The sequence below is a fragment of the Mauremys reevesii genome, linkage group 1 (assembly GCF_016161935.1).
Source record: "Mauremys reevesii isolate NIE-2019 linkage group 1, ASM1616193v1, whole genome shotgun sequence".
In the NCBI taxonomy this organism is placed as follows: Eukaryota; Metazoa; Chordata; order Testudines; family Geoemydidae; genus Mauremys; species Mauremys reevesii.
Window position 1 is genome coordinate 335,835,884 of NC_052623.1, and position 25,970 is coordinate 335,861,853.

General features: G+C 42.8%; 1 protein-coding gene across 2 annotated transcripts; it reads right to left on the bottom strand.

The window, feature by feature from the left end:
* On the bottom strand, positions 1-25,933 carry ARMC10 (armadillo repeat containing 10). 2 transcript variants are annotated; one of them, XM_039517687.1, is made up of 8 exons: positions 25,910-25,933; positions 23,714-23,766; positions 20,073-20,206; positions 17,248-17,393; positions 15,596-15,730; positions 11,964-12,140; positions 6,208-6,279; positions 2,185-2,481 (listed from the first exon to the last, which is right to left on the bottom strand). In XM_039517687.1, exons 2-8 carry the CDS (start codon positions 23,755-23,757, stop codon positions 2,185-2,187), a joined length of 1,005 nt encoding a protein of 334 aa, XP_039373621.1. In that variant the 5' UTR covers positions 23,758-23,766; positions 25,910-25,933. The 2 variants fall into 2 exon arrangements, with proteins under 2 accessions (XP_039373620.1, XP_039373621.1); XM_039517686.1 differs by lacking the exons at positions 23,714-23,766; positions 25,910-25,933 and having other exon boundaries at positions 1-2,481; positions 20,073-20,292.
* Between the last annotated feature and the right edge of the window lie 37 nt (positions 25,934-25,970).

A 25,970-nucleotide genomic window follows, 5' to 3' on the forward strand; every position in this document is an offset into this window, starting at 1 on the left:
CATTGTTAAATCTTTATTATACAGGTGTACAAAGGTTTGGACTGGAACCACCAGTGGTGGGTAGCTCCCCAAGGAGGCAAACATGAAGTGGATGCATAGAAACCCCCTCCCATTTTTCTTTTTTGGTGCATGCTCATTGCAATCCTTCCAGACCACATCTACACAAGTGAAGAGGTGAACATGTTTTTAAATAGCATTCTCAATTTGGGTCCCTCAAAGATTTAGTGGGTGCCATGCACTACTTTGGGTAAAACTCAAAAGACAGATTTTGATCTGCATCACATCAATAATTCAGGCTCTAGCTCTGTCCAAAACACAAAAAACCATCTAAAATTTTTGAAAAATAGCTATTTTCAGGCCTCTCTCTACATCCTCTAGCTCAAATGGCCCCGCATTTGGGTCACTAACCCTACTTCGCAGTCTTCTGGGGCACACCAGATTTCAGCGGAATCTGACTAAGCATGTCAATTTTAGAGGACTTAAAGTTTGACCTTTAAAAAAAAATTGTGACACAACCTAAACTACAGTGGTGCTCCCACACCACTATACGACAGTTCCTGCCCCAAAAAGCTCACAGACAAATTGAAATGGTGGATGTGTGCAGTTTGTGCATACACTGGGATACACTGACAGAGGCGTGGAGTGTAGGGAGATTGGGGTGTACTGGCAGAGTTCAGGGATGCTGCACTTCCCTCACTGGAGCCTCCCAACCTCTCTCTCATCCCCATATAACTCCCTCCCCCTATTCCACTGCCCCCTAATACCTCTCCTCTCCCCTCCCAGGAAGCATTCACATGTCTACTTTTCCCCCCCTAAAGACTTTGATTACACCCCCCCCCCCAAAATCTGCCATCCATGACTCAAATTGTAGCAACCTTTTATCTTAGATAGGGGCTTCTGATTTACTTATCCTTGGCTATGTTAATTGAAGGGTGAGTGCACAGCCATCAATCTTAATGAGGTCTGCGAGTTATCCAGTCGTTAGTACCACTCAGTTTAACAGCAAAAGGAAACGGTTATTTTGGGGGAGGTGAGGGTGGTCTGTAACTCAAGAACCCCTTGGTCAAATGACTCCAGGTTATGGTCACCAACACTACCCTGTGCCCCCATGAGCACACCAAATTTCAAAGCCATTCAAATAACATTTCTAATTTTAGAGCACTTTCAAGAATGGAGCTATAAAGCATATAAAGTGGCAGAAATGTTTTTCTGTGTTGGTGCATTTGCACTGTAAATATACATTCTTAAATACCACTCATTTTGGGCTCCCTTAAGACTTAGTGGGTGCTATGCACTAGCTTGTGTAAAACTCATCAGACAAACTATTTTGACCCACATCAACAGTTTGAGCCCTAGCTCTGTGCAAAAAAACAAAAATACCATTTTGAAAAATGGTAACTTTTTCTGGGGCTTATATCTCCACATCAATAACCATGCCCTTTACTGCCCAAGGCACACCAAATTTCAGAGGAATCCAACTAAGCATATTGATTTTAAAGGATTTAGAAAGGCTGACCTTTAAACAAAAGTCAAGATGCAACCTTAACTATAGTGACACAACTGTGCCACTATAAGTCTTTGTTCAGGGATTTTTAGTGGCCTTGTTTCAGTACAAGATGTTTTCTACTACATGTTCTACATTCTATATTCAAAGTGTTTGCATTTGTTTTTTGAGTTGATACACTTTGCAATTAAGAGGGTAATATAATGCTTATAAGCTACTTATTAAATTTGTTTCCAGTTCCCTTCAAAATATGTTTATATAATTTGACTAATCATTATTCTTTCAGCCAAGTAATAATGTGGGGATTAATTTTACTTAATAGATGTTCCAGTATTTCCCTGCATGTGTATAGTAAAGTTAATAGAATTACATAACTAAAATTTAAGGTTCACTTTTTAAAAGTTGAGCTCGTTGTTTCATAACTTACTGTAAGTTTGAAATGGAAATATTTCCATGGCCCAAAGTGTCTTTCCTCTATCATGTACACACACTAGTTTTGTGTAGGAGACTGTCAGTACTAAACAGACCATTGTTTTACATTACTCTGAAAGAGTAATGAATGCATTGTAAGCTGCCTTGCTTACAGTAATGTAATGGTGCTCAGCAAAATAAGAGCAGTGGGTTAAACTTCACTTTCATGAAATGAAATTCATTTTAGCATTCAATATAAACATTTTCTATTACTGTAATTTAACAGAGTATCTGGTTTTAGTATCTCCTCTTAGTTGTGTTATTATTTTGGCAACTTGTTCTTTCACTTCCGTATCATGGTGATGCAATAAACATACCAGTTTTTTAGTATATTGGGTAGAATGCCCACAGAGCAGAGAAAAAACTGAATCTTTACTGTATTGATCCTGGGTAATGATGCCCTCTTCATTTTTCATATTCTCATTCAAATTTGCAGCAAACATCAGGGCTCTAAGTAGAATCTCTTTGTTTATGCAGTTGTCAAAGAGTGAAAGCAATGATGGTGCCTGTGACATTAAATACATAAAAGTAATGCTTAATCATCAATTGAGAAGTAAATGTGTGAAGAATTCCTGTTGTAACCCCCCCCAAACACCAATGTTTTCTTAAAAAATAAAAAATACTGATCCACAAACCAGACAGCTTCCAACTAAAACTCATAGAACCTTACATATATATTCATTACAGCTACCATGTGCTATAAAAGCATGTCAAAGAATTGCAAGGACTGCACATTTCTCTTTTTTGAAAAAATTGACTTGTGTTTTGCAACCTGACATATGCTTTGTAGTCTGAATCTTTAGAATGTGGCTGTCTGGAAAATTCCCATTTTCATTTATAAGAGCGGGAATATTGTTTTCATTCTGAATAGTATTTCAGTTGCCTTGAACAGTGCCTGAATGTCAAGTATTTAGAAAGTGTTTTAAAGTGCAGACAGGATAAAGATACAATTTTTGTATACTAAAGACTGACCTTGGCTACTCAAATATTGGTTCAGATAAAAATCAGGGACAAGACCAAATACAGTTAACTTTTTAATTTAGTTTTCAAAAACTTAGCCTAAGCATGTAATTACAACTACATACTACTATCCTAATTTGCAGGGCTATCAAAAGGTACTGGATTGACAACTCTGCACTGCTATGTGCTTATCAACAGATCTGACAAAATGGGCAGTGACAGTGACAATTTCTCCATCCTGCCCCTGCCAATGAGATGTCATCTAGACATTGAGGCTCTGATCCTGCAAACATGCACATTGAGTTCAGTGGGACTACTAACATGCTTAAAAAGTTAGGCACATATGTATTTGGTATCAGAGGGGTATGTATTTGGAGGATCACAGGAACAGTCCATGAATCCCCTGGGTACTCCAAAACGGTGGGTGCACAGCACCCACTGGCAGCCCCCCTATCAGTGCCTTTCCCTCCCCCTAGCGCCTCCTGTCCACCAGAGGCCCTGCCGATCAGTGCCTCCCCATCCCCTCCAGCACCTGTTCTGCGGTGGACAGGAGGTGCTGGGGAGAGGAGCGAGGGCTGGGTGTGCTCAGGGGAGGTGGCGGAACAGGGTGGGAAGAGGTGGGTCAGGAAGAGGCAGGGGCCTTGGGGGGAGGGGTGAAGTGGGGGGTGGGACCCGGGACAGAGCCAGGGGGAGGAGCACCCCATGGCACATTAGAAAGTCGGTGTCTATAACCTCTGTGACTGTCACCAAGGTTGCTAGTTTATGTTGATTTATGGAACATGTCCACTGGGACTGGATAGAGATGGATAAATTCATTTCACATACATTCAACAAGGACAAGTGCAGAGTCCTGCACTTAGGACGGAAGAATCCCATTCACTGTTACAGACTAGGGATGGCTAGGAAGCAGTTCTGCAGAACAGGACCTGGGGTTACAGTGGACGAGAAGCTGGATGTGAGTCAACAGTGTGCCCTTGTTGCCAAGAAGGCTAACAGCATTTTGGACTGTATAAGTAGGGGCATTGCCGGCAGATTGAGGGATGTGATCATTCCCCTCTATTTGACATTGGTGAGGCCTCATCTGGAGTAGTGTGTCCAGTTTTGGGCCCCACACTACAACGAGGATGTGGAAAAATTGGAAAGAGTCCAGCAGAGGGCAACAAAAATGATTAGGGGGCTGGAGCACACGACCTATGAGGAGAGGCTGAGGGAACTGGGATTGTTTAGTCTGCAGAAGAGAAGAATGAGGGGGGATTTGATAGCTGCTTTCAACTACCTGAAAGGGGGTTCCAAAGAGGATGGATCTAGACTGTTCTCAGTGGTACTTAATGGCAGAACAAGGAGTAATGGTCTCAAGTTGCAGTGGGGGAGGTTTAGGTTGGCTATTAGGAAAAACTTTTTCACTAGGAGGGTGGTGAAGCACTGAAATGGGTTACCTAAGGAGGTGGTGGAATCTCCTTCCTTCGAGGTTTTTAAGGTCAGGCTTGACAAAGCCCTGGCTGGGATGATTTAGTTGGGAATTGGTCCTGCTTTGAGCAAGGGGTTGGACTAGATGACCTCCTAAGGTCCCTTCCAATCCTGATATTCTATGATACATTATACTGATGTTCTTAAGTGGTCAGCTTAATTTTTTTTTAAATTCTTACTTATGTTGTTAAGAATGCTTTACATTATTTAAATTGATTATTTTAAAAGTGAAGCGTGTGTTACGCTTATTTGCCCTTTTCATTTTGGATGAAAAGAACAGTCATTTTCTCTTTAAGGTTCTAAGGTATTAGCATCATGTTACAACATTTGGGCTGCAAACACTGAATACAAATATTTATTTGTTGGAAGGAGGTAAACATTGTTTTTAGTTAATGGAAACATTTTTATTGGGCTCAGGTTTTATACAAGCTTGTTTATACATCTGCTTTATTTTTGGCTCATATTTGACCTTACAATGTCCCTTGAAAAGACTGCAGTGCATAGTCAGATGAAGTGGAAGTTCATCAAGAACGAAAGTCCACTTTTTTTTTTTTTTTTAAACTTTGACCTACTGCTTATATCCTAATAATGGGGCTGTGGTAAGACATGGTATCTGTAGAGCAGCAGATTGGCTGTTTGTGCCTGCGACTCCCACAAAGCAGTTTTAAAATGGGAGTACTGAAACCAAATATTGTGATGTCTGGTTTTGTTTTGGGAAGCTCATTTGAGAGTAAAAAACAGTACAGCTAGAAGGCAACTTGAAGCGGTTTAGATTTCATTTGTTACCATATCAACATTCTTTCACATATAGCTGAAATGGATGCAACCACGGTGCTGAAAGGTAAAGTACTTCATGTACTAAAGACCTTGGGACAGTGACAATTTAGTCACTGGGCCTGTGCCCAGGGGCCCCGGCCAATTGGGGTTCCCCCATGCCCCAACCTGCTCTATCCATCCGCCTGGCGCTCCTGCAGGAGTGCCGGGTAGGCAGGGCGGAGCAAGCCCCCGCACCTCAGCCCCATTTCCCTGGCAGGAGTGCCAGCAGGAGGGCCGGGGGTGGGAGGGCGGAAGACTGCAGGTGGAAGGAGTGGGAAGGGGCCCCCCACTTGCTCTGGCCCAGGGCCCCACAAATCCATAATCTGCCTTTGCCTTGGGAGCTGTATTGGGAGGGGTACTGTGTTCATAAAGATGTCTTATCAAAACAGTACATCTGTGGATAGAGATGTTTTGTGTATATTGCATTTTCTATCTTTCTCAGCTGCAAAAGTTATGACAGTTGAGACAACAGTTGTTGAGAAAGTGAGGATAATTTGCAATGTTGGATGAGTTTGAAATGATTTGCAGCACATCCTCAGGCCACATGTTCCTTAGGTAGATGAATAGGTGAAAAGTGACAACTGGGTATATTTTGTGTCTCATGTATGAGCAGCAACCAATGCCCTTGTTTTGTGGGAAGGGATGGAGAGAGAGTGGCAGTTTGCAGAAGCCTTATCATTCTGCATTATATACAGGAAGCATGACCAACAGTGGCCATATGGTGAACATGTTAACCATGCACAAGGGTGAATCTTCATATGTGAATGTGATCTCTCTCATATAGCATGACCTGGAAGAGGCTTAGAATGCTTTTAGCTACCGTTCCTGGTTTCAGCCTGCTTTGGCTATGTAAAGTAAAATTCCAGCATTAAAAACATACAGCTATTTAAGAATCATACAATTTGAAGTGTAGATTAAATAAGAACATCATGAACTTTTGTACTAAAATGTTCAGCAGTGAAGCAGTTTGAAAATGGCAAAAGTCTTACTTGAGCACTGAAAAGATGTCTTGTCATGGCTGGGTTTGCAGATAAGTTCACAAGTACTTTCAGAACTTGAATCTGAAATGAGAACATAATAGTTCACATGGAAAAAACTCTTAAAGTGAGGGGAGGAGAATCTGAATACTGTCTCCTTCGCCCTTGCCTTCCCTCCTCCCCGCAACTTTGCATGGAACAGTCTCCCTACCAGAATTTGCCACACGATCACTCTCTAATTCCACATAAAGATTTACGTCTTCAGTGATGTCCACAAGAAAAGAGCCACCCTCCACCCCACGTCTAAGCTTCTCAGTGTGTCCTTGCTTTCTTTGCATCTGTAAGCTCTTTGGTACTGGGACTGTCTTCATTTACTGTTTTTGAACAGAGAGAAGCAAAGTGTCAACCTTTAACAATTAATTCATTGTAGCTAAAGCAACAGAGGAGGAAAAATACTGCAGGAGCAAATTCTGCTCTTATTTACACTGGTGTCAATCTTTAGTAACTCCAGTGTGCTCTCTCTACTAACTTCAGTAGAGCTACTCTGGTTTTTACACAATGAAACAGAGGAGAACTTGGCCTTTCATATCTAAGGGCTTGATCCTCCACTCACTGAAATCAATGATGCAGCTTCCACTGATTTTAGTAGTGCAGGATTATGCATTAAATAAATCCACGGTTTAGAAAACCAGCTGTGATGCTAACAGGTTACTAGCTCTCTGATGCTGTCCAACCGGCTCAGATTAGAGCAATAAAGCAATTGACTGGTGTGTTTATATCAAAGAAATGCTAGAAGGTCATAGTGTGTTCAGGTCAATTCACTTGCTAGAAAAGAACAAAGGCGGATGTTATCACGTTACGGTTACATGGCATATGCCCTGGTAATTACATTTACTCTAAATTCATGAAAATTAGTGTAATGTTAATGGCAATGTCTTCACTTATCTATAAACCTGTTGATTGCTATCTCATTACATCATGTATTACCTTGTACTTATGTAGTCCTAGACCAAACGGATGTATTATCGTGTCAAATATAGGACTTTAGCTATTTTAGTATTTTAAAATTGCAACCATGCAAATTGGACTGGGGGGGGTGATGAGAGGGGGAGTAACTCCAACTTCTGTTTACAATCTAAGTAGACAACGAGCAGATAAAAAATGGGACGCAACAAAAGTGACTAAGTGATGTTCAGCGCATATCTCCTAATTCCATATTTTAAAATTCTCTCTCTCACACACAGTGAAAGGCAGCTGAGACAGGAATCAATATGCTTTGTAGAACTGCATTTTCAGGAGGCCTTAGGATGTACTTATTCATTTGTGCTTCTCTACCCTTCAGTACAGTTCTGAACTGCCCTGCAGTTAATGCTGAAGTGAGCATAACAAATAATGCCCAGTTTAAAACTTTTTCTTCAGCAATTGATATGTATTTACAGTCTTTTCACAGTGTTGCAGTATTAAAACAAACAAAACTAAACAGGTGTCTGGAAATGCTGAGTAAGGATTAACGCTGATCTCTTCTCCTTTCCCATCACATAACTAGGCTTGGCTTGGCAGAATTTTTTATTTTTATTGTTTTTAAATAATTCAGACAGTATTCATGTTTATTTTTATTAATTCAGTTGTGAAATTATGGTGGGTGGCAGACAATAATTAAGGCTAAGATTTAGTCATGAGTATTTTTAGTAAAAGTTATGGACAGGTCACGGGCAATAAACAAAAATGAATGACCCGTGACCTATCCATGATTTGTACTATAAATACCCCGACTAAATCTTAGGTGCTTGGGATAGGGGGGTGGCTTGGGGCACTGCTGCTGCTGCTCCGGTGGCCGAGCAGCAGCCGGTGCAGCTGGCCCCGGGGCCGCCCAAACACCAGCCACAGCAGAAGTCATGGAATCAATGACTTCCATTACCTCTGAGACAGACTTGCAACCTTAGCTATCATTAATGACAATAAATGTTAAGATTCAAAAAAGTTAAAGCTTCATAACTGTTAAAACGCAAATTATCAATATCACGTCAAAATATACAAAATAAATATCCTCAGATTAATCCTCAAGCAGCATTTTTCTTACTTCACCTATCAGTAAATTTCAAGTATCATTGTTGAAAATATTTTTACATCTGTTTGTGTATGTATGGTAAAAAAAAAAAAATTTAAATTAAAAAAATCTACATTTAATGACATTTCCCGATAAAATATAATCCTTCCAAGTCCATGCCTATGATTTACGTGGAGATATAAAAGTAATTATTTTACAGTGTGGTTTTTGGTGGAAGATGCAGGTATGCTACATTTCTTAAGGTGCAGTATCTGAGCTATTATCAGGAGCTATACAGGAAAGGATTGAGTTATTACATCAGTGATACTCTTTGTGGAATGGTGGATTTTAGAGTACTTGGTATTACAAGATGGGGGTTCATGAAATCCCCAGAATTTTGGATGAAGGAGATAAATTCATTAAATTAGAGGCATGTGTACCTGCAGGGAGATGCTGTGCAACATTTCACTAAGCCAACATCTATAGTAACAGGCAAAGGAGGAGCATCAGAGATACAAATAAAACAGGCTATTTTTAGGAAGGAGGTTTAGTTTTTAATATTAGTGAACTCTGATTATGTGGGGAGACAAGAGCTAAAACAGTTTATGATTCTTGTTGTGTGCTGGATATGTGAACAAGGAAATTTGACTGGTGACCAACAACAGATTTCTGGGAGTGAAGTCACAGAGGGGAAAACATTTGGAAAGATATTTAATCCAGTGATTTACAGTAAGCACCATAACTGGAGGCATGGCAGCAACTCCCTTTACCTTTTGCAGAACACTTGACATTAGCTTCTGCATCAAAGGACCCTACCTTTAAAGTCAGCTGTTGCCTTGATAAATACAAGGGATGTCAGATATTTAGGGCCAAATCCTACTTGCCTTACTATGCAAGGAGTCCCACTGGGCTCTGGGAGACTGCTTGCAATGAATACAGCAAGCTGGATTTGTGTTAGTCATAACTATAGATTTTTTAAATACTGCATTTTCAATTCCGATTGAACACATGAAGCACATTTCTATCCTTTTATTTCCGAGAGTCTAATATTCTTGAATCGCCATCTCGTGGCATGTACTTTAAAGCATGTACTACTAGATTAAGGGACAAATGCGGATTGTTTAACTTACGTAAGTAGCCCTGATCAATCAATAGAACTATTTATGGAAGAAGAGTAAGCAAGATTTAAATGTTGGTGTGAGTGGATGTACAGATGTCAATGGAATTGCTCCAACTTAGATTAGCTCAGCTCTGAATTTTGTCCTAATGAAGGAGTGTGACCCAGGAACCTCATAGTGTCAACTGGCAGAGGGGGTGCATAGAGTTTTCCTGGGATCCACTAGATGAGATATATGCATAATAATTCACTAAAGGGTGTCATGTGATGTTTATACCAAGAGTCAAGAGCCCAGAGCCCACTTGTCATCATAACCATTGCAAAATGTATGTATGTATAATATTTAAGGAATTACACGTTTGTACAGAAAATTATGTTCTTAAGGCAGGTAACTAGCAGGTGACATGTTTTGGACAGATTCCGTTCAGACAGGAGGTAACAGATCTCTCTCTCTGGTCATGAGTATATTGGGCATTATATGTCTCACAATGGATGCCTGTTTGCATACTGAGCCAAATGACAATCAAGACATTGCAAAATCTTCAAGAGGAAAATTGCAGTAAGAAATAAATAACAGGAGAGAATCATTTATGAGTAAAGAGAATGGATTCTTGGGGTATATCTTGGGATGCAAAGTTATACCCTGAATCCTTCAACTGAGGAGGCAAACAGTGTGTTTGTCTTATAACTGGAGGGTCACAGCCAAGTCTGGCTGTAAAATACTGGAAGGATTTTAGGTGAGCATTGCGCTATAAGATATGAAAATGTTGAGTTAATTAAGTCTAGGTTCTAGAGTGCATGTTATGATTTTATATCTGGACATTTGTTTCCAATACTTTTACTTACTGTCACTTGAACTGTTATACTTTGTTAAATAAACTTTTACTTGTTTTCAATATAAACATATCTACATGCTGCATGTGAAGCAGAATAGCGATCTGAGTGAAACTGGTAAGCTGGGCTGTACTGCTTCTTTGGAAGCAGTGAACCTGGGAATACTGCAAGGGTCTAGCAGAACAGGGGCTGGACACTCTAGGGAGATACTCAGAGGCCGAAGTGTGCCCATCACTAACCTGTAGAGAGACAGTGAGGCTTGCATAGGCCGGGGGGGGAGGAGAAGGAAAGGGGGCAGTATTTATGTTGCCCATGGCTGATGGATTTGGGGACACAGCAGGCACAGTCAAGGCTTCCTTATGCTAAGGGCAGTTGGTAGCAAGGTGCCTCACAACCCTGGGTACCCCCGGGAAGCATCACAAGGAGAAGAAAAGATTCACATTATTCCTGGTAGTAATTTACAAATAAATATACAATTTTCCTTTTTTCAAATACCACTAAGAAGCAGTATCTTCACATGTGCACACAGGTCTTCTATTAGCATTGGGACTATGACAAAAATTCAGATGAGCCTATACTCATAGTAATTATGGTCACAGACATACAGAAGACTTTTATTATGTTGGGTAAGTCAGATCCACAAGAAGGCTGTTAACTGTGATGACCTACTTTTCCTGTATACACAACTTCCAGGAGAGCCATATTATAAACAGATATATTAGATAGATAAAGAACACCAGAGTTAAGATCACCATGGATTCTGAGAGCAAACCTTTGCTCACTGTCCCCAGAGAGATTCATAGACTCATAGACTTTAAGGTCAGAAGGGACCATTATGATCATCTAGTCTGACCTCCTGCACAATGCAGGCCACAGAATCTCACCCATCCACTTCTATAACAAACGCCTAACCTATGTCTGAGTTACTGAAGTCCTCAAATTGTGGTTTGAAGACCTCAAGCTGCAGAGAATCCTCCCGCAAGTGACCCATGCAACAGTGGAGCCCTCCACATGCAGATCTCCTTTGCCCTGTGCTGGAGTGGTTGTGATCTCCTACCTCCATGGCACTATGTAATTACTGGGATCCTACAGAGGGCTCTCATTTGTTTTGGGATGGTGCATTCCACACACAGAGAAGGGATGAATGGAGTTTTATTTTCCACAGCAGCACCACAGAGATTAGCTAGGAAAGGTAATAAAGCTTGTGATGTTATCTGTTCCCCATCTCTGTGCAGGGGCAACATCCTTTATAATGGGGTCCATGGGGCAGTTGAAACTATGAGAAGCACTGGTGGCATGACTCCATTTTCCCCGATAGGTCATATAGTGGAAGGGGCTGATGGGGTTTCTAGAGCCAGTGCAAAGGCACAGGACTGCTGTGGGGATAGCTCTGGTCTCCTATAGCATCCAGCAATACGGGGGCAAAAACAAGGCTTCATCTCCAGAGAGGGGGAATACCCCACCCTGGGAATGATTTGGGGTGAGAAACTCTGTAAGAAGATCCTTGTGAAGTACTCTTCCCTCCTGTGGGAATTTCCATTGGAGAGGACAATTGTGCAATGTTTGCAAGTCCTTTACACATTCTCCACTAGTTATAGCTACTGAATTGTAAAATTATTTTTCTTTAAAAAAAAAAAAATACACCACAGAGTACCTTAGAAACTGATGTTTTTTTTAAAAAAAAAAAAAGCAAATCTAAACTGGAAGACATCTCAGCCAAAGTTAAGCAGCTTGGTTACTATCTGGTTATGACAGTACAGTAAACAGTACCTGTGTCCTTTCATTTCCTTCTGAAAGCAAATGAAGAAAGCACGGAATTGCATTTGTCATCATATGGTGGTAGTCATTGGTAACAGACATATTTGTTAATAATCTAAGTTCAGCTAGCTGCAGATCAGAGTTCAAAGGTGATAACTCAATCTCCTTACAGACCTGTAAAATGTATACCTTAAGGAACAGAAAAAGAAATGGTTAAATGTACAATTTGTTGATCCAGCCAAAGAAGTTCACAGTTAACATCCCAGTGTCAGTAGTCACGATGGCTCAAAATCATGATTCCCAGCAGCAAGAGGATAAATAAATAAAACAATGTATAATCAGTCTCATCTTTGATCAAGAACATGTAAATAAGGCACTAGCAGCTAAATAAGCTATGTTAAGTTTTAGCAGAAACTATAATTAAAGGAACACTATCAATGTGAATTTTTTGTAAAGACTAGGTTTTTAAAAAAAAAAAATCAGTTTTCTGATAGAGCTACCTTTAGACAATATGTTCTGATTTAAACAAAAAAAACCTTGCTCCTCTACATAAATTTACAAGGGCCTTTTGGCCAGGTCCAAAGTAACATCACTGAATGGCTCTGTCAGACTATGCATTTATGATTCCCACCCCATAGTATCTGAACACACCCCCTACGCCAGTATTTAAAAACTGGAACTAAAATGTCTCTTTCTTCCCACCCCACAAGAAATAGGTACCTGTAATTGAATTGCTTACAGGGTTTTGTTTATTTGTATGTGTGATACATTTATGGAGGCAAAGCTAGGCAGAAGAAATGAGTTTTGCAGTTAGTTGCAAAAGTGGTTAGTTACATGATCATTCTTATCTCTTGTAGCAGTGAATTCCACAGTCCAGCTCCAGCTTCTGAGAAAGTCCTCCATCTCCACTTACTGATCAATAGTTTTCATTTACATTGGAACGTAACTTTTATAAGGGTTCACGGCTGCAGAGGGATAGGTGTGAATGAGGACTTGTACTGGACTCTTATATTTAGTGGGGAGCCAGTGCAGAGCGGAGTACTGAGGTGATTTGTTAACAGCAACCTGCGTTGCTAAGCAAATAGGCTGCTATATTTTGTACCAATGGGAGCTTATTCAGGATGTGGGATTTGTTCCTAGAGAAGAGTTGCAATAATTAAACCTGGATCACTCTGGTCAGGTCTGAGTCTGAATGGATCTGACACAATCTTCTGGCCTGTTAGAAGCAGAAGAGACTGTTCTTGCTACCATGGCTATTTGGGCATCCAATAGCACTGAAGAATCATAAACAACCCTAAGTCTATAAACTGACTTAATCAGACCTGATCAGAAAATGTAGACAAAAATGTTTAAATGGAAAAAAAATTAAAGTGTTCATGAAATAATTTTCCAACCAACTCTAATAATGGGGAAGCTAAAGTAACACCCCTCTTTCTGTCAGCATTTCTTCAGTCTTGCCAGAATTCAACTTTAGCCAGCTGCTGATTTCAGATAAACATCAGAAAGCAGAGAGATTGTGCTGTTAAGATTTGAAGTAAAGGAGATATAGAGCAGGTTGATGTGTGAGTGTTGCTGGGACTTGGGAGCTGGCAAGACAACGGAGGCTCAACTGCGATATTGAACAGTATAGGGAGTGGACTGTGCCTTGTGTGATTCAGTAGGGGAGGAATTTGGAGATGGAGTCTAGTAATGACCATCTGCATGTGGATTGAGACTAACTGTTTCCGGCTGTTTCTATTCAGCTTCTTAAAAACAGGACTGTAGTATATGGTAATCAATTACATCAAATGCTGTAAATAGGTCCAGCACGATAGTACAGGCAGGAGGATGTTAGCCATCAAAGGAGCAGCGAGTTCTGTCATTGTCCTGACCTCCTCAAGCCTGACAGAGGGATCCCATTTTCAGTGAGCTGACAGATGGCTTTGGAGACTTTTTGCTAGCTTCTTGACTGGATAAAACACGGGGTATGTGTGTCTGTGTTAGACACTAGGAGATGATTGCTCAGTACTAGAGACTGTGCAAACTTTTTTTTAGTATGGTTGGACTACTGCATGTAGTAATGTGGGTGATAAATTCCAAAAGGAGGAATTAACAATCTTGATTGGTTAGAGGCTCAAAGTGTTTTCTACTCTTACCACCCAGAAAGGGCAGGCATCAGTCACAGGTGTTGGCCTCAGTTACCATCAGTGCTTTTGACTACTTGCATCAATGGGACAAATTCTTGGAAGATTGATTGAAGGATGTTGCTCTCTGCTTGTTCTAAGTGCCTATCACTTACTGTATGCGATCTCTCTGAAATTATTTCTTGCAGTAAGAGATGCTGTGTTCGAAGATTGAATGCAGGCAATCTGGTCTTAGAGAGCAATTTATGGTCCAAAAAAGTTATGCCAGGCATGACTTTGCTATCTCCATAGCAGAAGAGAGAATCTCTTTGCCTCCTTCATGCCAATAGCACAGATTTGTAAAAATTCCTTGTTTCTGAGTGTCTCCATCAAACCATTATCTCCACCCCCGATATTTGGAGTTTTTTTTCCTTCCTGCTCTTTTTATTACAGGTTGAACTCCGATAATATGTAGATGGCCAGCTGGGAGAATGTGTGTTGGTGATGGTGTGTCTATAGCAGTAGTCAAGGAATGGTTGAATTGCTTTACTAAGTCACATACTTTTATTGACCTCTTTGCTGGGTAAAGTTTTCTTTAAGTAAGCTCTGGAATTTGGGAGGGTACAAGAGTTTCTTAAGTGGACCAGAGCAGTGCTTTCCGCCTGTCTTACGAAAGGAATAGTTATTTTTCAGGAAGTGGTCTGATCAAGATATAGGAGTAGCTGTGTTTCTTATGCCCAAGGATCCAATCTAGAGAATGGACAGCTGTGTGTATAGAGACCAGGGACTACATTTTTGGGCCCACCCACTGTCATCCTCCGCCTCTCTGTGCAGATGCCTACTTGCTGTCTCTTCATTTTTAACCCCTTGCTGAAAGAGAATTCCTGGATTTATTCCTGGGGAAGGGCATGCATGCTAGTGTAAGAGACAAGTGCAACTGAGTATCAACAAAGGAGTGACACTGTCTCTATGCAAAGTGTTGTAAAGTGCACAAAATAAAACTGACAAATCTTCTGACTCCTCTCTTTCAGTTATAATAGTCCCACTTATTACTTTTAACCATAGTAGGTATAACATTTTCAGAAGAAAATGTGAGTCTCAAACTGACTTTATCCCTCTACATTTTTGCATTTGTATTATTTAAAAAACAGAACTATTTCTGTATTTCTGAATGGATTTTATAACATAAATTTGAGATTGAATTTAGAATAATAATCCTGACACCATCTGATTTCCCCTCCCCCCCCTTGAATACTGGTATCAAGTTAATTTTCTTTCTAGTCCTCTAGGACCTTCCTGGTTCTCTGAAATGCTTTAGAACTAATTGCTAGTGGTTCAATAAATTTGTTAGCTATTTCTCTTGGCCTTAGGGTTTAAAGATCATTTGGATCTGCTGATTCGTATATATTCATGTTCTCCAAAAGTTGCTGCATGATCCTTTTAATTAACAGCTATATTGAAAGGTCTTTATTACTTCCTAGCTGTACACACTTCATTTTGTTGTTCGATTTTGCCTCAGTTATGGTGCCTTTTAGTACTTACCTTTATCTCCTCTTGATTTTCAACATTCATACTCAAGTTATTAAGTGCGTTTAGTGCTTTTTCTTTAACTTTGGGAATGGAATTTGAGAGCATCTTTCCAATAACAGAAAGGCCATCCAATTTTCGAATTATATCCTAAAAGATAAACAGATAAATATATAAGATATTACTGCTAATCTTAAACCAAATGGGAGTTCTGCCTCACTAAAGCCTTTAGGATCTGGTCTCTGATATTTAAGCAGAGAATATCAGCAGTTTAATATTATTTCTTTACATACCAGTCTATACAAAATAAATATGCACAACATTCATTGTGAAACTTTGGTGCCAATTTATAGTACCCAGTTACTTTATCTCCAAATAATTTTTTTCATAGTTAAAATGAGAACAGATGCATGTTTCTGCAGGGTCACTCCCAAAATTCTCAAATCTTGTAAAATTATCTGAATTAAGAAAGCTTTGCTCACGTCTAGAATTGGAAAGAAGCATCAGTTACATTTTGTTTAATCCAACTTAAACAATTACTTGATGTTTTTCATTTAGTGTAATAAAATATGCCATCAACAGGCCATATTTTGGCCTTGGATTCACTATTTCCATTTAAATCAGTGGGAGCCCTGCTTAAACATTTGAGGCTAGAATATGGCCTAATATCTGAAAAGAGCAAATATCTCTATTATTCAAGCCCTCTGTATCAGAATTCCCCTTTGAATTCAGTAGGATTTCAGCATGCAGGTTTGCCGAACCAGGTTGACTATTATAGTTAGCAGGTTCAAAAATTTAGCTTATTTTTCATATATTTACAAAGTTCAAATGCTCTTAAAAATATATTACTCCTCCTGCCACAACCCTACTCCTCCTCCCCAAAACTGAACTCAACAACATATTTTTCATAAGGAGAATTAAAACAATCTCAGGACCTCATGACATCCCAGTCACATTAGTAGAGGTCTGGGGGGAGGGAATAAAGATTTTTAGTAAGAAATAATATTTTTAGTTTCTCATTAGAAGCCAGAGAATAATTGAGAAACTATGGTTACAATTATGAGAAATACCTCAACAAGAGAAGTGTGGAAGTTTGAAAATTAACCCTTTATGGATACAGGAAAACATGCATCTCCCAAAGAAATTTGTCATATTGAATTCCCAGTCAAAGGAATACCCTGATAGCAGAGGGGTTAGACTTAGCAAATTTCAGGCCTGATAATGGGAGTTGCAGGTGCTCAGCACCTCTCAGAACAAACTCTTCAGTTGACACTATAAAATTGTTAGTGATAATGCACATATATAATAGCACTTTGAAAATATCAAGCTCTGTACCAACATTAATTATGCTAACAACAGCCCAGTACAGTAGTTATTCTTATATCTATTGTAATGATGGGGAAATTAAGGCAGAGAGATTAAATGACTTAAACAAGGTCATGTTGGCCCAGATCCTCAAAGTTATTTAAGTGCCTAACTCCCTTTTAAATCCACGGGCGTTAGGGACCTAAATACCTTTGAGGATCTGGGTGATAGTCACTAAATTAGGATTAGAACACAGGAGCTTCTAGCTCTTGATCTCATGCTTACTCCTCTGCAAAATGAAGTCTCATTTTCTACACTGGCTCACTTTCGAATATAATTGCTTTCTTTAGAACATGACTTACTTGATTTACAGAGAAGGCAGCACTGTTGCTCAGAGTGACCAAGGCTTGTTCTTGAATTAACGGATCATCTGTGAACTCAAGCAAATGAAGAAGTTTCTGTAGATGATGGGCATCCAGGTTACTGGGTGATTTTGGAAGATCCGTGTCTGCCAAGGTTTAAAAATTAAAACAAATTATTTCAAATAAACTTTGAAACGTTTCACTGAACCAAAGCACATAACACTTTTTACAGAGCTGTGTTACAGCCACATACTTATGGATAGCATGTCAGTTGTAGGCCACATAATTCTAGGATTCACTGATCCACTATGATATTTATGGCAGAGTCACTGCAATACTAGTTAAGGCTGGGTTCTATTTTTCATTTAAAGCAGGATTTAAATATACATATTTTAAAAGTATGTGACTTCCCCAATTTTTCAGCATGTAATCTGAGTAAAGCCTGATTTTTTTTTTTGAGGATTTTCAAGTAAATGTTAAGTAGTTTCTGATTTCTAGTCAGTTAAAAAAAATCTTTTAAAAAAGTTAACTTTCGGAGTTGCATGACTTTGAGCCCCTCTAGTTTCAAAACTACAAAGTGTAGAAAGTAAAAAAAATTGTGAGAATGTGTGGTTATGTAATTATTTTGCTAATTCACAAAGGAATAATTCTATTAGCATTACTCATCATAACTGGATCCTTATTCATTGCAGTTATCCAATGGATTTTTTTTTTTAAATGTCTGCTACTTCCATTTCTGACATGGAATGTGGCAACTTTTTTGGACAATTTAGGAGAAGAGTAGAAATTTTGACTTATCTCCAGTAATATTCCTCCCAGAATTGGGGGCTAACATGGTGAATGAAGAATATGCTAGTTCAGGGGCATCTGAACTGAAGATCTTTGATAAAGGAACAGCTGCTGTGTTAAGATTACTGTTCTTCATAAAGACACTCAGCCAACTGAAGAGCTCTGCTTTTAAGTCAGCTAAACACAAGTCATACAGTACCTGGTCTTCAAGAAAGCAAACACTACTAATGTCAAAGTTCATGATCAGCCAGATCAGCAGTGAAGCTCTTGAGCTGGCTAAACGGTTTTATGAACACCAGGATTTGTGACAAAGGAAGGGCTACTCTAATAAATACTAAGATTTTGTGAAACTGACTAGCTTGCTCAGAAGCGGATCCTATTCTTCAAGAGATTCTCTCTTGATTTATTAGCATTCCTCATTATTGAGTCCTTACGCACAATGGTTAGCCATTGAATATAACAAAGGTTGGGGGTTTTTAAAGGTCTTGGACAATTCTAAAATTTCCAAACTTAAGTGCCTGAAGTTAGGCATCTAACTCCAGATATAGGTCCTGATCATGCAATGAGATCTCCATGGAGGATTCCTGTGCATTTGTGGACCTCCACTGACTTGAATGGCTCCACACAAGGGCAGGTGTCTGCCCAAGTAGATTCAGTATCAGAATCAGGGCCTTAGCTACTTTAAATAAACAAACAAATAAATAAATGGGGTGGGGGGAAAGGGGGACACTGATTTTCAGTACTGAGTACCTACAGATCCTACTGACTTTTGCCAGACTGGTGGCAGTGTAAACTCAGTCATGCATAAAAAAAGGTTCACAACAAATACTGCCTTGTTGCACTCTCACTAGGTTGCAATTATTCTGAACCCTATTTTCCTAGATTTTTACCAACATCAATTATGCTATCTGCAAACAGTGGCTGAAGAGCATCAAACTACAAAAATGGCAAGGTAGTTTAGCATTTCAATTGAGACTGTGACCAAAGCGTAACCTGAAATTCTTACGAAAAACAGTGCTCAGGAAACTGAACCACTGCAATCCTATTGGACAGAAGCTGGACAAATCTAGACTCGCATTAGAAATGGCAAAACATTTTCTACAGGTGTCCAATGCAGTCCCAGTCTGTTTCTTTCATCATTATGAATCCCTTAAAGACCGTTAGACTGTGAAGATCCAAAAGTTGGTTAACTTCTTTCTATTATTGGTTGCAAAACCCTTGCATGCATTCTTCCACTCCCTCATAACAAATGCTTCAACGTTCTTTCATTTGAAACAAAAGTTGAAGATAACATGACATCCAGAAGCTAGCATGCAAAAACACAAATGTTTTCCTTACTATGCCCATCTGTGCTTTTATCAGCTCCAGGGCTACATAAATCATTAACAACGAAACAGTGGGCAAACAAGATACCCGATAAAGCACTTTCAAGAAGGCAACTGGTAAGATTCATGATTTCAAAGGAGTCTAGTCAGCTTTTAAAAATACATAAATAAGAGTATTTTTGAAGTTTCACATCCATTAGGGCCAGATTTACAAAGGTATTTAGGGGCCTAACGTTTCAGATAGTAAATCCAGCTCTAATTGTAAATCCAGCTCTAATCAAACTGACCTATTCAAATAGTCTGAAGAAGACTATGATCTGTAAAAATGAATGCTACAATGGGTAAGAAAAGAGATGTAGAGCAGAGCTGGATCCCTAACTGAGACTTCGCTGGCTGTATTACTGTCAGGATACCAGGAAATGCTAACATACAATAGCCCAAAAGAGTAAAAAAAATAACCTCGCTTTCCTACCCACACAACTCTCCCCTCTCTTCTTTCACGCCACCTCTGGAAGGTCACATCAGCTAACGCGTCATGCGGTGTTGGTACAAAGCCCAACTTTGCTCGGCAATACACATGTTTCAATACTCCCCTGGTGCGCGTGCATAACTAGCCGTGTGTTGGGGAAAGCCCCTGCTAGTGGGCGGGAGGTCGGGGGTGCACCGCCTAGCTGCTAACAGTCCGCCGGGCTAAGCCCCTCTGCAGCTCACCTGACTGGAGGCTGGAAAGGACGGAAAGCCCGGACACCTGAGGCACCAAACCGCCCGCTGGGGCTGACCCACGCCTAGCGCTAGCGGCTCCTTCTGTCCCGGCTGCGGCTCCCGCCCGCCTGCTCCTGGTCAGCCTGTAAACACAGTAACACGCGCCAGCTCCCAGCACGAGCCCCGCCGCCACCCCGGCTCTCGCCGCCGCTCCCCTAGCCTCCCCCATGCCCCTCCGGTGCGCGTGCCCCCGGAGCACTAGGGCCCCGCCAGGCTGAGGCGGGCCCAACCCCCACTTTTCACAGCGCCGGAACGTGCCTCAGCTCAGCTCAGCCCGGCGGAAACGGGACACTTCGTTCCCCCTCCCCCAGCTGCAAACCTCCCCTCTGACCTACGCTGACGTGCCGCTCCGCCAGCTCGCACAGCGCAGGCGGGGCCAGCCGCCCCAGCAGGGCCAGCCACGCGCTATGCAACCTGCCCACACCAGCGGGGGCTGGGGTTTGTGGGGCCCCTCCCCCGGCGCTCCTGACGGGGAGCTGGGGCTGCTCGCGGTCCCCCGCAGGAGCGCCTGGCGAGCGCGCGAAGGGGCCACTGCCCACACCCAAATCCTTCCTACCTACTGCACACCCCAAGGGATGGCCCGCCACCCCCAGCCTAATCACACCAGGAGAAGTGCCTCAGATGTGGACATGATCCATTATATTTAAATTCTAACAAAAATGTGGCCATGATTGGAAACCAAAACCAGCCACCCAAAAATCTCATGAGGGCGTCTGATTTGCTTTAATTTCAAGCCTAATCACGTGCAGTCCCCCCATCACAGATTATAAACTCTTTGGGGCATGGACCTTCTTTTTATTTTGTTTACACAGTATGAGATCCTGATCAGTGACTGGGGCTGCTATGTGTTATCACAAAACAAATAACATTTTCAAGGTAGCTCTTACTTAAAAACTCCAACAATAATCACTGCCACAAAACAAGAGGGCGAGAGAGAATCTCCAAATGGGGGAGATATTGCAATCAGCTATAAGAGAGAAAAATGGTAGTAACAACTCCACTATCGCCTCTTCATTTTTCACTCAGCTCTTCTTCAAAACATGAAAACTATCTGAAGCTAAGCAGATACTGTTACAGGTTTTTAAAGTTTATGAACAAAACTACTATGATACAGTAATAACCAGCTCCTGAACAGTAATTTTTGACAGATCTCAAAGCACTTTACAAAGGAGGGCAGCATCATTATCCACATTTTATAGATGGGGAAATGGGACTTGTCCTACGTCACCCAGGAGCCAAACTGGGACTAGAATATTAACTTTCTGAGTCTCAAGCCTATGCTGGATCCAGTAGGCCACACTAACACCTTCTGGCCAGGAATCCCCTAGTACTTCACAAATATTAATTAATCTGCACCATAGCCTTGTGAGCTAGATCAGAGGTTCTCAAACTGGTCCGTGAGGTCCATTCAGGTGGTCCGCAGATAGTTCCCTCTAAAGTGTATGCCTAGGTGGCTGCACACAAGAGAATGAAGGGCCACCCACCTAATTAGTGAAGCCGCACAGGCATGGCTTCACTAATTAGGCGCCTGGACCTTGGAGAAGACGCACATGTAAGATGAGGTGGTGGCCTTGGAGGGAATAGGGGGTAGATGGGAGGGGGCAGTGGGATGAGAAGAGGGGGTGGGGGGAATTTGGGATGTGCAGGGCTGCAGCAGCCAAAGAAAAAGGCGACTTTCCCCAGCTCCAGGGCTGCGGCTGCTATGGAGAGATGGCCCTCCTTCCCAGCCTCAGCTCTGTGGCAGGGGAGAGGCACTCCTCCTTCCCAGCCTCAGCTCTGTGGCTGCTGTGGCGGGGGAGAGGCACTCCTCCTTCCCAGCTCCAGCTCAGGGGCTGCCGCAGCTGGGGAGAGAAAAAGAGTCACCCCCCTTCATTCCAGCCCCAGCTTGGGGGCTGCCACGGCCAGGGAGAGAGGGCACATCCATCACATTAGAAAGGTGAGACTACTGATATTAAAATATGAGTTGTGTGCTTTTATTTGTAGAACAAAAAAAGTTAATTATTAAGTTTTTTTTTATTTAGCGTTTTTATCCAAAGCGCTTTATGATAGTTAGCTAATTGTACAAACAACATTTGGAAAGATCATTAAGTGGTCCGCCGAGACCCTCAGCAATTTTCAAGTGGTCCATGAAAAAAAAAGTTTGAGAACCACTGATCTAGTCAGTTACAAAATAAGAGTTTAGATCCTGTTTCTATTTTTGGGGTGTTTGTTTTTTTCTGGTGTTTGCACTGAAAAAACTGCAACTTTAACAAACCATGGTCATAACTTTTGAACCAAAAAAATCACAACTTTTTTACAGCCATAGTAATTAATTAATAAGTAAACATAAGTTGAAATCAGAGGCAAGGCAAGGCAAGGATGTGGGCAACAGTTACACACACACCTGATGTAATTTTATGAGTATTTTTATTAAAATTCTGTCCATAGCTTTTCAAAAAATGGTTAGACATGTCTGCTTTCAGATAATTTAAAACCATCAGCTCTGAAGGCAGTGCAGAAGTAAGGGTGGCAATACCACAATCCCTACTGCATCTTCCTTTTAGGTCAGAATCTCTAATTTGAGAAATGCTGGTCTCCCCCCATGAAATCTGTATAATATAGGGTAAATGCACACAAAAGACCAGATTTCATGGGGGGAGACTAGATTTCAAGGTCCACGATGCCTTTTTCATTGCTGAGAATTTGGTAGGGCCCTAGCAATGTGGTATGGATGAGGAATTCAGTGGTGCATAGCAATGATCTGTATGGATGGGAGCTGTATGGAGGCTCATGGGTAAGGCTGTGAATCATTCATGGAAGTCACGGCTTCCGTGACTTTCCATGACCTCAATGAATTTTACAGCACTGGCGCAGCTGACCCCAGGACCACCCCAGCAGCTGGTCCCCAAGGCTGCGCTGGAGCAGTGGTCTGGGACTGGCAGTGGCAGCAGTGGCGAGGCCCTGGCCCCATCCCCAGCCCAGAGCAGTGGGACCCCGAGGCTTCCCTGCTTGGACTGGTGGTGGTGGCAGTGGGACCCTGGGCCATCCCCCAACCAGAGCAGCAGCAGCAAGGCGGGTGCAAGGATATTTTGCGCCCTAGGCAAAACTTCCACCTTGTGACCCCCCCTCCCCCACCCCTCCCGCATCATTGCTTATTATAAACTTTCAAAAATGAATACTGCATAATGTGGCATTGTTCACATATACTTCCTTCCTTCATTCTTTCATATCAAAATCTACTACATTTTATTCTACCTTTAGAATATCCAATTATTGTTATTAATAAAATTTATAAAATCAGAATGGCGGATACTCTGTCATACAACAACTGACAATATCAATATGACAAATTTCAACAACCTACACATGCATATTCACACATGATAAACATATACACTCAAATACTTAACATACACACACAGTTGCTACAAAGTATTAGCAAAATGATGCAGCAGCAATTGCCAGAGTCTTAGATCTGAAACAACTCAACAAAAATAGTTAGCCTCAGTCGACAACCTCCAAAAACTAGTAAACTTAGCATTATAAACAGCCTGTCAGAACAGGTAATGGCTGTGTGCGATGAGAAAAATGACGTCATTGCCACTTTGTACTGTAGTGAAGCAGCACGCTTGTGCCCACAACGCAGAGCTGGCATAGGCTATAGCTGTAATGTACAAGAGAAGAACGACAAGTTAAAATGCAAGTTCAATGACGTTTCTCTTTTCTTTATTCATTCATTTTCCAGCAGTAGTGTAAATTTTTGGTGTCCCCAAATCTTGGTGCCCTAGGCGTCCGCCTAGTTCACCTAGTGGTTACACCGGCCCGGGCCACCCCCAACCTGGACCAGCGGTGGAGGGGTACCAGGCTGCCCCCTGCCCAGACCAGCGGCGATGGCAGTGGGACCCTGGGCTGTCCCCCACCCAGACCAGCGGCGGGGCGGCCCCAGGCTGCCTCTCCCCCCCAAAGAGGCAGCGGGGAAACAGGTAAGCCCTCACCCAGACCAGTGGTGGCGGGGCCCCAGGCCACCCCCCCCACAGACTGTGGTGGTGGTGGGGCCCTGCCCAGACCAGTGGTGGTGGGACCCTGGATTGTCCCCCACCTGGACGAGCGGCGGCAGTGTGTGTGGGGGGGCCTGGCCACCCTCCACCTGGAGCAGCAGCGGGGCCACAGGCCTCCCTGTGCCTGGACCAGTGGTGGCAGAGGGGGGGTCCGGGCTGCCCCCCAACTGAAGTGGCAGTGGCAGCAGGGCCATGGGCTGCCCCCTGCCCAGACCCGTGGTGGTGGGACCACAGGCCACTGCCCCCTCAGCAGCGGCAGGGGGGGCCGGGCTGCTTCTCCTTCAGTGGCAGGGGTCCTTGGGCTGCCCCCAGCTGCAGCAAGGCCGTGGTCTGCACCCTGCCAGCAGAAGCGTCGCTCTGCGCTGCCTGCCCCCTCCCCCCCCAGCAGCAGTGCAGATAAGATTTAGTAACAGGTATTTTTAGTAAAAGCCGTGGACAGGACACCGGACCATGACTTTTTGTTTATTGCCCGTGACCTGTCCAGGACTTTTACTAAAAATACCTGTGACTAAAACGTAGCCTTACTCATGGGGGAACAGATGGAGGAATGATGGGGCTCAACTGGGGGGTAGTGATGGAAGTATGGATAGGAGCTTGGCTTGTTTAGGAAGTATGAATCGTGCCTGGGTGGTGAGGTGGGGGGCTCAGTGTAGGCGCAAGACTGGTGTATGAATGGTGTCTAGGAGGGTCTGAGTGGGGGGCTTAGTGTGGTGTGGGGCTGGGGGTATAGATGGGAGTAGGGATGGAAGGCTGAGTGGGTGTGATGTAGTGCAAGGCTGGGTGTACGAATGGAGTTGTAATTGGGAAAATTTGAGGGGTTAGTATGGACAAGGGGCATGAAATAAGTTAGAATGGGCTATGAATTTAGGGCTTGGTGTAAGGGGAGGGCAGGTGCTATGAATGGAGTTGGGATGGGGGTTGAGCGAGTGGGGGCTTGGTGTGAAGCAGCCTGGGGCAGGGAAGATGAATGGAGTTGAGGTGGGAATGGGTTGGGTTTGGGGCTAGGCAGTGAGTATAGATCTGGGATGGGTGAATGTGGGCTCGGAGCAGCAGGTATGAATGGAATTGGGATGGGGGAGTGCGGGAATGAATGGAGTTGGGATGGGGATGAATGGGGTTTGGGGCAGGCCAGGGGATATAGAGTTGGGATAGGTGAGGGGGGCTCAGAGCAGCGGGTAGGAATGGAATTGGGATGGAGGGTTGGGAGGGATGAATGGAGGTGGAATGGGGATGAATGGGATTTGGGGCAGGGGATATAGAGTTGGGATAGGTGAGGGGGGCTCGGAGCAGCGGGTAAGAATGGAATTGGGATGGGGGAGTGGGGGAATGAATGGAGTTGGGATGGGGATGAATGGGGTTTGGGGAAGGCCAGGGGATACAGAGTTGGGATAGGTGAGGGGGCTTGGAGCAGCGGGTAGGAATGGAATTGGGATGGGGGGTTGGGAGGGATGAATGGAGGTGGGATGTGGAGATGAATGGGGTTTGGGGCAGGCCGAGGGATATAGAGTTGGGATGGGTGAATGGGGGTGTAGAGCAGCAGGGATGAATGGAATTGGGATGGGTGAATGGGATGCTGGGCAGGGCGGGACAGAGTTGGGATGGGCTGAGTGTGACTTGGGGGGAGGTGGTGCGGGTCATGGACTATCGAGTCGGGATGGGCTGGGTAGGAGTCGGGATAGGGGTGACCAGGGAGGGGGTACAGTGGGGGGCGAGACACGCCCCTCCCCTCCCTGCAGGGCCCCACCGTACTCTGAGGTGAGGCGCCCAAGGAGGGCGCGCGGTGAGTGGCTGGACCTGTGGCAGCGGGTTG